The sequence below is a fragment of the Oryzias latipes genome, chromosome 17 (assembly GCF_053564925.1).
Source record: "Oryzias latipes strain Hd-rR chromosome 17, Olatipes_Hd-rR_3.1".
In the NCBI taxonomy this organism is placed as follows: Eukaryota; Metazoa; Chordata; class Actinopteri; order Beloniformes; family Adrianichthyidae; genus Oryzias; species Oryzias latipes.
In genome coordinates this window covers 24,031,090-24,045,199 of record NC_136253.1, presented here as the reverse complement: position 1 = coordinate 24,045,199, position 14,110 = coordinate 24,031,090, and the positions used below count along the sequence as shown (strand labels likewise).

At 36.7% G+C, this 14,110-nt stretch overlaps 1 protein-coding gene across 6 annotated transcripts in view; it reads left to right on the top strand.

Annotated features, from left to right (window-relative positions):
- The window catches only part of astn1 (astrotactin 1), a 339,165-nt gene that overhangs the window by 315,555 nt on the left and 9,500 nt on the right, over window positions 1-14,110 (top strand). For all 6 annotated transcript variants that reach the window (XM_020710964.3, XM_011486592.4, XM_011486591.4 and 3 more), the window contains 3 exons: window positions 1,748-1,883; window positions 5,518-5,618; window positions 8,265-8,448. In XM_020710964.3, the coding sequence (XP_020566623.1) occupies window positions 1,748-1,883; window positions 5,518-5,618; window positions 8,265-8,448 (421 nt within the window). The remainder of the gene's footprint in view (window positions 1-1,747; window positions 1,884-5,517; window positions 5,619-8,264; window positions 8,449-14,110) is intronic.

Sequence of the window (14,110 nt, the reverse complement as noted above, 5' to 3'; positions counted from 1 at the left end):
AATCAAGTGTAAATTAAATATGTGTACAAACAAACGAGAATTAACGGCGAATCCAATCACATTTTAGTTTCCTTAGTCCACTGTAGTTTTTCCACATAGAAATTACGCAATGTTAGAACATTCTACCACACTGTATGGTTAGGGTTAGGATTAGTGTTTCCATATATTAGACTGTAATGATGGATTGATCCTTTTTTGCTGACATCACATGTGTGTTTTCCACTGTGATGTAACTTGGTCGTTTTATTTTATCGTCAAATAAACTTATTGTACCTCAGTCCAAATGGTATTTTTTAATATTGATATAATCCGTTGTAATCTGGTTGGAGTGTATGAATATAAATTGAAGAAGTCGATTATTTGTTACACGCCTTGCATAGGAAGATGGTGTTAAAACTGCATGCTTGCACTGCCAGATTGCTTGTTTAGGCCTTTTTAACTTTGCCAAAATATTCTGTGTCTCAAACTTCAAGCATTCAAAGAAATAAAGTTTAAACAACGATTTAAGTACATTTGCTATAATCTCAACCCATTTCCCTGCCTGTGAGCAGGTGTGATCCATCTCAGATGTACCTTACAATGCATGTGTTGCATCATGGAGTCAATAAAGCCTCCTTGTCACACATGTTTGCCATCTATCTCACTGATGGTAGGACCTTCTTTGGGCCCAGTGTAATGGTTCATTCTATTGCTCTTTGGTTTTCATCATCTGCACTGCAGTTCTTTAAGATAACACATCACCTTTCACTGATACACATTACAGCCTTCATTATCTGTGCGCTGTTAAAAAAAAAAAAAAGAAAAAAAAGAGTTATTCTTATTTGTTTTAAAATTTCACTGGTTTGACAGACACGTTACAGGTAAATTTAAAAAAAAAACCAGGGGGGGGGGGATTCTGTGTTTGATAAAGGACGTCCATGAAGCCTGTAGACTAGAAATGTGAAAATGAAAGCACCTACTGACAAAACATTGGGAGCCGGGGTGCCTATTTTGATCAACTGATTGGATTTTTTTTTCTTTCCATTTTCCTGATACATTGGTGGCTGGTTAGGTGGTTGATTGATTGCTTGAGTTGGTTAGATAGGTAATTTGACCGGTATTAATATTTTCCTAGCTTATGAACATATCAGCCCACACATATATATGGTAATTAAGTTTTTTTTGTTTATTGTTTCAAACCAAAAGTCAGTATTTTATAACTACAACAACAAAGATCTGTTTCTTAATCCAAATTTTGACGACTGTGCATTTTTAAAGGCTGTTTTAGATTATTTTTTTAACGGACAACACATTTTTCATTGTCAAATGACATTAATGATTGTTGTGTCAAAATGCATGTATTTAAGTCCTATTAAGGTTTTTTTTAAATTAAAAATCAAACACAAAATGTTTGTCAATTATTAATTTTCATAGTAGTCACAAAACAGATAAATATCTATAAAAATAAAATATCAACTGCACAAGAATCAGATTATTGCCATTTTATGCTCAATGAAAATTGTGATGCTTCAGGTGCTTAAAAGAATTTTAAGGTTGCAAAATAACTTTTTATATACATATAAGATGTAAAAAAGAAAAAAATATGTAAAAAACCTTATAACTACTGCACTTTTCTGATGTATATATTTTTTTAAAGAAACCCTAAAACGGGTTTCAACAGTAACTCTCATGTATTTACCTCCCAAAAAAGCCTTTTCTCACCTTTTATATTGGTACGAACCATTAAACCTTGTTTGTCTTGTTGCAGAAACCCTACTGAGCTTTGTGGATGACATCCTGTCTGGCGCCCGGTCTCCATGTGTGATGTTGGGGGACGTTCCTAACCTGCTGTCCTCTTCCATCAGTATGATCATTCGCTGTTTGGAGCCTGACGCCACATACATGTAAGTTTATCCCCAATCTTTTAAGATCTTAGGATATTAAGCTTTATAAACCAACCACCGAAAAATAAAAATGCCAGTTTCTTATGCTGAGGGTTGGTTTTTTACAATGAATCTGTTTATATTTAGTACATTTTTAAAGTGATGCAGGAGCTCATTCTGCTTTAGATCAATGTCAAACCTTTCAAGATAATAAACTGTTACGATTCCTCTTATGTTTATTTGGCAGAGCAAACAAAAATTGGAAACGGTTTTAAAAATAAGGTAAAGTGCATGTTGGAGATCTGTGTTCTAGTAGACATTTTGCTGCTCAGTATAATCCACAAATCAGGTGGCAAGTCTTGGTCTTCCCTTTCGGGCAGGGGTCTTAAACTCACAGTCCCGGGCTACTTGCAGCCCCCAAGATGATAATTTACGGCCCCCGCCTTAATATAAAAGTTTAATATTAATGTGTCTCGCCAGTTTTTTATAAATGATACTTTTTCAATGTTGTGCGTGGAGCTGACGAACCAACCACTCACAGTGGGGTATCTGACTCTTGGGGGCGTGACATTGACCGGGCTTGAAAGCAGGGGGACATGTAAGTCAGGAAACCTGACAGCCCCCTCCCCAGACCACATTAAAGAATTCCTTACTTTCCTTTTTAGAGAGCGTCTATTCATTTTCTAAATACATGCAGCAGGTGGTGAACTTCTTTCTAGGATGCACAGACCTGGAGAAAGGTTAAGGTTATGATTACGGTTACGTGCGACAGCGTATTAACCCCAACCAAACGGTTCTCATGCACGGCTGTGACTGCAGCTCACCGCTCCAGCAGGAGGTGCGCCAGCTGAGGAGAATAAATGTCACACACCTACATGCGTGACAGCTAACGGGGCTTTAACATTAAACACATGCGAGCGACAACAAGATTTAGTCTTAGACACACTTAAAACACGTGGAGAAAATGCAACGATAGACGTGTTTGAGATGAAGGCGAAGCTGCAGCAAGACTGAACGAGAACTTGGAGTTGTCTTTAACATTTTATTTAGTTTTAATATGCCTCTCCCCCTTAGTATGATCTGTGTTATTGTATCTTTTATAATTATTTTAATGTTTTGTAATGTATGTACCGGCAGCCTTTTTTTTTATCAATAGGTATTTTTAATTATTTTAATTGATCTCGCAACTACAAAAACCGTCAGGATACGTTTCACATAATGCATTGTTTTGTAGTCATGCAGGCGGCTTGCAGTCAGCGCAGTACAACATATTCCAGCTGCATTTGCGTAGGTTGGCGCCTTGCTCCCACCCCTTTCTCGTGATATTTTTGTGATGATTGACAGGTGATGTTGGAGCAAAAACAAAAACATACGTCACACACCAGGTGATCTGCGCAGTGTTGCGTCCACCTGGGTGATCTCAAACACGCTTATTGTGCATCTTGGCTGCACCTATTTGGTGTAGCCAACATGAATTTCCATCCGTTTTTGAGCCTCTTTGATCTCAGGTATCTGTATCGATTGTTCTGATCTCCAGTGAACAACGCCCGTTCTTTTACGAACCACAGTTTGAATGCAACTAGAAAACATAGGAGTGACTGACCGGCTGCTCTACAATAACTTGTGACCGGGGTTTAAATGAGCAAAAAGTTTTAAGAAAGAAAATCCCAAAATGGAATTTACTTTCTTCTTTTGTTTCTTTTTCTTTCACTGATTTGTGTTTTAAAGAGCAAACTTAAAAAAAAAAAACATTCAACACACACTCAAAGTTGGGAGCACATACTCTCTGACTTCTTCCCCTTAAATATCAATAAGTCCAAGTCCAGTCCAGATTTACTGACAATCATCTTCAAGCCATACTGAGGGTCACAGCTGTATGGGAGGAAGTGCTGCCAGTGTCCAGCAGTAAGAAGTAGACAAGAGAAGCCACGTTCAGAAAAACCCATTGATAGAGGATACGGAACTGTAAAATTTGAGTTTTCTTTAGTGTTTAATAGTTATATTTATATATTTTATATTTAATAAGGACATTTAAATCAGAAAACAGCAAATATAGAAGACTTAATAAACATAAATGTATTATTGATTTATTTACTTAATGATTTTTTTTATTTGAGTATTTTATTTTATTTGAATGCGAGACAGAAAACAGTTAATAGTATAGTACATGTTCCATACAAATTTATGGCTCTCAGACACTCATAAGTTGCGCATGTGTGTGCGCTAAAGTTGCAGCCCAGCCTTAGCTAGACCCTGCATTCAGTGGCCCCAAGGTAAATTGAGTTTAATACCCCTGCGTTAGGGCAAAACAAAAACAAATATGTACTTTTTTTTAATTGCTATAATGTTTGATTTACAGGAGATTTAAAATTAATGATTTACTTTCTACTTGAAAGTAAACTACTTCTTACTGTATAGAAAGAAAAAAAAGTCAGATATACTTACAGATGTTGGCCCTAACAAGCAACACACATAGCTTTGGAATTTTATAATTAAAAGCAAAATGGGAAATTCAAAAGATTTTAGATGTTTCAATTTGTTCCTGTTCTAATGGCTTTTCAAAATAAAAGAAAAAAACAACCTAGTTTTTAGAAAAACTGGTTTTTTTCTGTTCTAATTTTTTTATAAACTGACACAATTTTCAGCTTTTTAAACATTTTTTTGTTATTTACATTTGATATCACTGATTTAATGTTTCAATTTTGAGACAAATTACATATGGAAAAAGTTTCATAAAGAGATTAATTGGTTTATAATTTCTTTTCTTACATACACCTTAAAAGTTGGCCTTGATAGAAGCTTCAGAATCATCTTTTTTGCCATGTCATTTTAAGAAAAAGCACTATAAATGCTAAAATCATCACTTAAGAAAGCATTTGTCTTATAGTCTATGAGTCTTTAGTTATTCTAAGTCACAAAACAATACAAAAACCGTGTTAGAGCCGGGCTACAGCTTAGGTGAAAGATTGACTTTTATATTGAGGGAAGAAAAAAATCCGTGGAAGAAATAGACGGAAATCAAAAAGCAATAAAAACATTATTTCCTATGTTACGTCTAAACACTCTTTTCACTACCGTTTAATGAAAATGCCCGCAAAGTAAAGATGTGATGTTGTGATCAAGACCGGATGCCTAAATGCTCTCATAAGCGAACTCACACTTATCTCACAGAAAGCTCGCCAGAGGGAAAGCCACACACATTTTAGTGGAACATCATGGTGGAGAGGAGGGAAAAAATGAGGGATAAGTGCTACATAGAGAAACAAATAAAAAAATGTTGAAGAAAAAAAGATGGAGGAGGAAAATGGAAGATGGAGAACGCTATATCTGTATGCATATGGAAGAAAATACAACTGCATGCTATTCTAATAAGACCATCTCTCTCTGTATGACCTTGTGCTGTCAAGTTTCTCAATCAAAATGTTTATTTAACTTTTGAATGAAATTATTGATATAAACGACGTTAAAAAAAAGGATATAAAAATAAAGACATTGGCTAATGACCAAAAGAATGTGCATATTTTTGGTTAAAATGTGTCTTGCATTTTGACCACTAGGTGGGGATATGCAATCGCTCCAACTGGTGCCTCAAGAGTTTTGTTGCTCTGTCATTGAAGCAGTTTGTGTGTGCGTGTCTGTGTGTGTTTGTGTGTAGGTTCCGGCTGTGGGCTGTAGACAATACAGGACGCCGCTCCAGTCCAAGTGAGGTCACAATCAAAACTCCATGTCCAACTGTGGATGATGTCAAAGCACAAGGTGGGGAAAGACACACAGAATGTCTGCTCTGCGGTTGGGTTCTTTTTTTTTTTTTTTTTTGACTAGACCTGCAGGCAAAATGTAATACAAGAAAAAAAAATAATGACCTGACTTTAGGCCACGTTCATACATCATGGTTGTTTTGAATCGCAGGAGCATAGTTGGATCAAGGGGGATGTTAAAGTCTGTCATTGAGTTCTTAAAACTGTGTGAAGAATTCATTTACAGGACAGAAGTTTGCTGGTTCTGTTTCCAAACCTCACAAAATAGATGTCAGATGAGTTCATGGAGTGAGTCATAAAATCAGAGGCAGATAGTTTTCCTCTGTGCAACAGGACTGTTTATGGACACCATACAATACAACTCCACCAGGATACTGACCCTAAAAGGATATCATTTAGAAAAGAAAAGTCTAGGAGTTGAAATCTCTGGTTACCTTCAGCATCAGTGCAAAGTACCCCACTGATTTGAATCAACTATCACAAAAACACTCTATTCGGTGAAGTGGACTGGGTTTATGTTGTTCTTTCTAATGCCTGGTTTTAAATAGAATACTTCCAGTGTACTGAACTGACTTTATTATCCAGAAAAACAGAGAGACGTTCCTAACCTGATGATCCATGAAAAGCTCTTTGACATTTTCCGTCTAAAAGATTCTCTCGTCTCTTATTTGAGGATGATTTATTCTTTGTAAAATAGTACTTATACCAAGATATGCACGTAAAAATTGCATCTGTGCTAGTCATTTAAAAGTGAGAAAACAGTATAAAAAAAAAGCAAAGAGCACTAATATGAGGACTTGAATGGTGGAAAATCCATTTGCAGAACCAAAGTAAAATTCCTGTGAGTTTTGCTTTAAGTCTATCAGCCTTAAAAGTAAGAAAGACAAAAAAGATTTTTTTTTTTGGTGTTGGTTCAGGATTTAATTTCATGCAAAATCAACTTTTTGGAGATTTAAGCGTATAATAATGTTCATTCCTCGATTTTTTTCATGTCTAAGAACCCATTTTTTTTAATAACTTCAATTAGCAATGCATAATTGCCAGACATTCATAAATGAATCACCGGAAAAAAAACTCTTTCCGGTCCTTTTTACGTATTCACATTATTGAAAATCTAGTTTTTGTTATTTAACTTGTATTCTCACAACGACAGTTGACTGGGATCGGACAGCTGACCCTGACCCAAATTGTTGATATAAAATTTAAATGTTGCAGATTTTAACCCTCACAAAAGAGTTTTTTTTTAATGAACATAAAGCCAAGTTGTTCTTGGTAGCCACTTTCTGAAAGAGACTCTTGAAGTAATTGTTTTATACAGAAAATGCAATTAAAACATTCATTGAAGAAACATTATTTTGACATTCGGTCATATGACATATTTGACATATTTTCTTTATGGTGCAGCATAAAGAACTTAGACTTTTAACATTTTTCTACTGAAGGAATGGGATTTAGATGGTTTCAAGAAGCAGGCTGTTACTGAAGCACCACTGCAATTTGAAGAAAATAAGCTTTTCAGTGGATAATGGAACGGTTAAAATTCTCTTAACTTTAATGTTTGTGATGTCATTTTAATGTCAAACACAAAGTTAAAGGTCTGTATTTGCTCTAACCAACAGCAAAATGTTCACTGTTAGCAAAAGTAGCTTTCAGTTGGTATTGTTGGCCTACTTGAATAAAAAAGAGATTTTTAATTGTTTATTAAATAAATGAAATTGTTTTTTTTCTAATAGTTAATTTAGTGAAACTTGAGAAATCCTGGAAAAATGCATATTGAAGGATTTTTTACTTTTGATTTGCCCAGTTTAAAAAAAAAACTTGAAACTGTGGTTTATCTTGAAGGGCTTTTAGAATTAGTAGTTGCAAAAAAAGCAGCAGATATGCGCTCATGGGCTGTTGATAGGACTGACATCCTCATACCCGTCACTCACTCTAAATGTGTGGAGCTGATAGCAGAAGAAAACTGCACTTTGTTGTGTGTCTGGGTAATTGTAGAAAAAGCAGTCATCAACAAAGAAAGTTATGTGACCTAAAAACTCTTGAGCAGAACGTTTCTTACAGTATTGAAAATAAACACTGACTTTCGCCCACAGACCTGCAAACTTTCACTCAACACGTTAAAAATCCTCCCTAAGATAAAAATGTTGATACAGAAATGGCTTTGGCAGGAGGTTACCGTGTTTTTTTTCTAGTTTATTCTACTTTAGTTTTTTATTTTCTCCCTTTTCTTTTTGTATTTCTTCCTGACAGCCTGAAATATAAGCATATGACAAGTTAGAAAAACATAAAAAAGGAAATAAATAATCATTTAACTATCTAAGGAAAAATAAGGGTTTGAAACACGATTAGACTACATTGCTCAATAAATTTAAAGCGTACTGCTGAGTTTAAAGTAGAAAGTTAGGTCTCAGCTGCCTACAAAATTGGTAATAAGATCAAATGTTTGGTCTTTTTGGACTAGGGAATCCATAATGGAGTCTAGAGAACAAGCTAAATCCTTTTCTCTGGTCATTTTAAGTTGATGAGTAGTAGCTAGATAGATGTTTTGTGTGGTAAATTTTCTTGTAAACGTAGATCTCTTGTGGGAACTTGTGTGCTTTGGCAGACCAGCTTAACGCTGACTTCTCAACTTTTGGTCTTTCAGAAATCGCAGACAAGATTTATAACTTGTTCAACGGCTACACCAGCGGGAAAGAGCAGCAGACAGCTTACAACACTCTGATGGATTTGGGGGCTCCCACCCTGCACCGCGTGCTCTACCACTACAACCAGCGCTACGAAAGCTTCGGGGAGTTCACCTGGAGGTGTGAGGATGAGCTGGGACCAAGGTAAACTTAACCTTATGGGGCTCTTTTAACGTTTCTTTTATCTTTAGTTTGAGACATTCAATAATTTTTTTTAAGAGTGGAAAACCAAAAATACAGTCTTCAAATTATGATCAAACTTGTAAGAAAGTCACATGACTCAAAAATAGACATCTTTGATTCCAATGTTCAATTATGACAATTAAAGAAAATAATTTTTTTTTCAATAACTTAATGAACAGAAAACGCTTTTTCTGTTCTGCATTTTGTTCTATAAAAAAATGTTTTTTTAATTAATTCTAACTTTGTTCACTTTATTCCCTCGAAGGCATTGCATTGAACAAACATTAAAGCTAGAAAAATGAAATACAATTTCTTTACAGGTTACTTTTTTTGATTATGATAACAAAACGTTTAAAGTAGCAGATTTTGTCCCTTTAGATTTAAACAGGCTCCACTTTTATCAATAGTAATACATCGAACTTATAACCCAGATTGTTTGAAACATTTTTATTTTATTCCAATTGTAACAATGTGATAAAAAAACTTTAATAAAAAGAAGACTTAGATTTCATGAAGCAGATTTTTGCTATTTTTTTCAAACATGATTGTATTGATTTAAAAAGCTCTATTTTACAAAATAACTAGAAATACTAGGAAGGCCTCAAAAAGTCCCACTTAGTGCTTAAATTGTTCCCCGTTTTTCCAAAATGCTATTTTAAATGTAAGTCTTATTGACTTTGGAAAACTTGTGTTAAGCATCAGTGTGTAGAAATTAACTCCATTCAGTAGTATAATTTGTAGATTACAACCAACTTCTTAGGAAAAGCATGATGATTCAACTATCACAGGACCTTTAAAACTGTTGTTAGGGAAACAGTTGCAAAGTTGAACCTAATTTACTGTAAAAATTGGATTTTGCAGAAATGTTTCCACTTTTTTGAAGCGTTGAGCATTTAAAAATAATTCCCAAACATACCCTGGACATCATGTGCTTTAGTGCAAGCTATTGGAAAACAGTAAGTCACACCTCCTGTGCCATGGTGGAGTCCCACCCCCACCCCCCAATCTAAAATGCAGATTTTGTACGACTGTAGTTTAATGTTTCCTAAACAGAGCCACATGTCGGATATAAAATATACTCATAAACAGCATCCACTGGTGCAGGCTTTCATTTCAACAGGTGAAAATAATTAGCCGAGGCTCCCTTTATTTCCACCCCCACCCTGCCTGTCTCTGCCCCCCCCCCCCTGAATGAAAAGGTTGTTTTTTAATAGGGACCAAGCTGAAAATAGTTGATGTAATTGGGGGAGTTGCTTCTGAAGTGTTCCATTAAAATACACTTAGATTAACAACACCCCAATTTAGTTAAAGGGAGGGGGAGGTACTGTTAATAAAAGCACCTCTGAGTTGGAAGCGTAGCAGAAAAGTGCATTCGAGGTGAGGCCTAGCAACCAGGAAAAGGAAGTGTAAACCAGTTTGGTTTAAAGCTATGTCAGTAAGTTAGTGTTGCACTTTCTGGCATAGTCTACTGTAACGATCACGCAGAGATGTGAACGGGCTCACAGCTCCGAGCCCACAGAGAAAATGTCACTATTCCACCTCTGGGTAAAGAACCTAGAGGAAGCAAATGGTAGTTCTGCAGCCAGGACAGAAATACTCCTGATATCATTTTTAGCAAAGCAAAAATAACGGCCATGCTAAGTTTTTGGCTGCTCAGGCATCCAGTATTGACGTTGGCCCGGTTCTGCTCTGAAGATCAGCATGGATCATTGTCATTCAGCTGAACCAAAGCTGGCTCTAAAGTCAGGACAATATGAACCTCCTCCACCCCAGACCCATTGTGAAAATATCAGGATAAAGACTCGGTTTCTATTTTTAATCCAATCAGAATACTTAGCCATGTTTTTTTAAATCGTTGTGATTTTTTGTAAGTCACCGTCTTCCTTCCATAATTTTTTATTTTTCTTCTTCTTTGCAAAAGTTCTTCTCATGCAACCTTAGTTATCAGTCTCTGATTTCTACTATGTTTGCATCTAGACCAGACCAGTTTTCCTTTAATTTTGAGAAGCATTTGTTCTATTCTAAGAATGAAATGGCTGCCATTATTGGTCATCTTAACATTAAAGTCGATGCTCCTTCTCCTAGAAAAGTTTTTTCTGCCATTAATTGATCATGTTTAAAAACCTTTTATCCAAATTCCATCCATTTTCTGAACCCGCTGGGTCCCTTTTAGCTATGCTGCTGTCGGGTGAGGGCGGGGTACACCCTAGACAGGTCGCCAGCCTGTCGCAGTGCCACACAATTACACACCCACACACATATTCACACCTAGGGACAAATTGGAATCATTAAGAGAAACCCAAGCATGCAGACTCCACACAGAAGAGTCTCAGCTGGGATTTAAAACAGGAGGAAAAAGTGCTAACCACTATACCACTGTGCAGCCCCTAAACCATTACATTTTTGAAAAATGTGCATTTCTGGTTTCTATAAATTTTCCAATTTTATATTTCAAAAAAGAGCTCTAGCTCCCAAAGAAAGAGCTGTTATTCTCTTAGTTTTATTTAGCATTATTCTAACTAAATTTAAAGAACTTTTTTGTCTTTCACTAGTTGTTGCAAACATTTTTGACAGACTCATTTCATGTTTGGTCTCTTTGTTGCCAGGATCTTCACTCATCCCAGGTACTGAGCACTAATTTGAAAAAAAGAAAAAGCCAGGAATCTAAATCTAAAAATTTAAATGTTTTTATTTTTTGTAGTTTTTGTTGCTAAAAGAGAGCAAAACAGAAAAAGTAACTGCTTCTTCCCTGTAGTAAATGTATAGTTTTAAAATGGAAGATTATTTCTTCTTGCCACAGCGAATCATCTGCCTCCATCTATCCTCTCCATCCTCCTCTCACAGCAGCCATCCTGACATGAACCTCCTCTTTGGTCTTCCTTTAGGCTTCTTTCCTGGTAGCTCCGATCTCAGCATCTTTTTACCAAACATGTCCACTGTCCCTCCTCTGAAGGTGTCCAAAAGGGTTTTCTGGCTTCTTTCACTTTACTACCCAAACATCAACATTCCTGATTGTATCCATGCAAGGTTCTTGTGAGGAAAATTCAAAACAGTCCAAACACAGGAGGAAGTGATAACAGAAATGTCATAAGTTAAGTAAATATGAGAAGAATGAGAATGGCTAATAGACACTAGGAACCACCGCTGGCCGCTCCGTACTGTACGAGTTGCAGGAGCAGAACGTGGAATGAGATGCCTCAGAAGTCGTCCTCTGGGGAAGTGGGGGAGGGTTAGAAGTCAAAGAAGAAACTCCAATAACAGGTAAAGTTCCAGGCAAACTCAATCCTCTTCGCTCACACAAGATTTAAGAAGCAACCCCATAAATCCAAAAAAGGAATTCAGATAATCCAAAAATCTTGGGACCAGAAAGGAAAATATCCAACAGGCCAGGTCAAATGACATAATAATGTGAAAGGAGAAACAAAAAGCTCCCAATTCGATCCAACATGGCAGACAACTCCAGGTATTCAGTCACAGTTTTGACCGTGGATGCCTAAAATGCTTTTCATTGAAAGTGGTTGCTTGAACGCGTGTTTCTGAGCCCGGTTTGAAGGTACCATTAGTCTTTTAACTCCTCCACCGTCTTCCCCTCGGCTCCCTGCGACTGACCTTCATTCTTCTCCTTCCCAGAACAAACCTCCAGCTCTCTAGATGTTCCTCTCACTTCCGATCACAATGTCATCTGCAAACATCATAATCCACAGAGATTCCTGTCTGACATCATCTAATAGTCTGACCAGAAGGATCTCAAAGCTGATCCTTGATGTAGTCCCACCTCCACCTTAAACAGCACATCTCACCACTGTCTTACAGATCTCACACATGTCCTGCACATCTGAATCCCTTTAGTGCCAGTATGTTGTACTGCGTGTGTTTGCCTATCTTTGTGATTTGGCTGATTCTACGATGGAACAGTAAGGGCCAAATAAACTGGGACTTTCATTAGGAAAATATAGATAACAAAAGCTAATATTTGTTTGGTGTAAATATTTCTGCCAAGTATACAAATGAAGCAGCAAATGAAGCTTTATCTCTCTTACTTTTTGTGATTTTTTTTTTGTTTTTGTTTTTTTGTTTTTTTACAAACATATTAAATCTCCCTGACAAGCCTTTTGGATACTCAGGACATTTCTGTTCCTGAGTTGAAGCAACATCGCGTGATGTCTTAACTCAAACCATAGTTTCTGTTCGAGGCTCGACACGTCTCCTCCCGAGGCCCAGACCCTGTCATCGCCAAGGGAGTACCCATCATTCCAGTCACACTGCTCCACTGTTGACTTTGAAATGCTAGATGTTTTGGCTGGACTAAAAGAAAATCGTCGATTCTGGCTGGACTGTGGCCTTGGTTTGACTCTGTGCCCTTTGATGAAATGAAAAATACTGAATCATTTTCTGACCCCCCCTCTCTCTCTCTTTTCAGTTGACAGTCTGTAATCAGGCAAGTGCTTGTGATAATAAGTGTTGTTATGGTTGGAATTTCTGTCAGGAAGTCATAATCATAATCAGAGAAGAGTGTTTACTTTGCTCTCTGACTTTCTGTAGCTAAGTGAAGGACAAGAAGGCAACAGAGCTTAAAGGAGAAGTGCCTTTTGGTTATTAGTCCAGCACTGATTTATTCATTTCTGTGAGTGTGAACAGCACAATATAAATATTTTTACACTTGTTAGAAAGCCCCACTAAAAACATGTCAACACGAAGACACATAGCTTTTAATATACCTAATAATGCTTCTTCTGTGTCACCAAGGGACATCCTGGGTGCCAATACGACTGCGTCTTCTGTAATTCTGTCAGAATGAACTTCTACCGCACTAAAACACATTTCTAACAGTTTGCCGGCCTCCATTTGATCAAACTTTGATCCACTTCTCTAAATCGTGCTTTAAATGCAGATATAAATTAGAAGCATTGCTCAGAAATTGGAAACTTCAGTTTAAGTACCGCTGGATGTCTAGGAAATGATCTGTCAGATTCAACATCACAAACACGCCATAAAACAGTCAGTAAACACCACACGCCAGAACACAGGCCAGTAACACCATTACAGTGGTTATGGGTTTCTTTTGTTTGTTTGGTTTTTTTTTTGTTTCAGTCGTCTCAAACTGAATCCAAACTAATGGACATCTGATCGCTACCCCAGCGCTGAGATTTATGGTGACAGTGGTTGCCAGTTAGTTATGTTCCTCAGCTTTCCTAAGCTATGAAAGTATGGCCAACAACCCCATTTTTTTATATATTTATTTAAACAAAATATGTCCCTTTTTTTAAACCACAAAAAACTGTGGCAAAATAATGAAGCTTTTTCTGGGGGGAAATATGATATAAATGACAGAACCCATGTCACAGCAGACAGGGGGATCTTTTCTGGCCACGATTTCTCTTTTTAAAGCTCAAATCTGTCTATATGCTCTCAATGATAATAATCCTAATCTGAAAATAGTTTGGTAACATCTCAGAGTACGTTCTGAAAACAAAACATGATTGACACGAATATGGTTTATTATTATTTTGTACCTACTTTTAGCATCCAAAGGGGTAAAGAGTGCACTCCTTCTGCAGGAATAACATGATTGCATTTTTCAATGTTGGGTGGTCTGCTATATGTTCCCGGAACTAATGTGGAG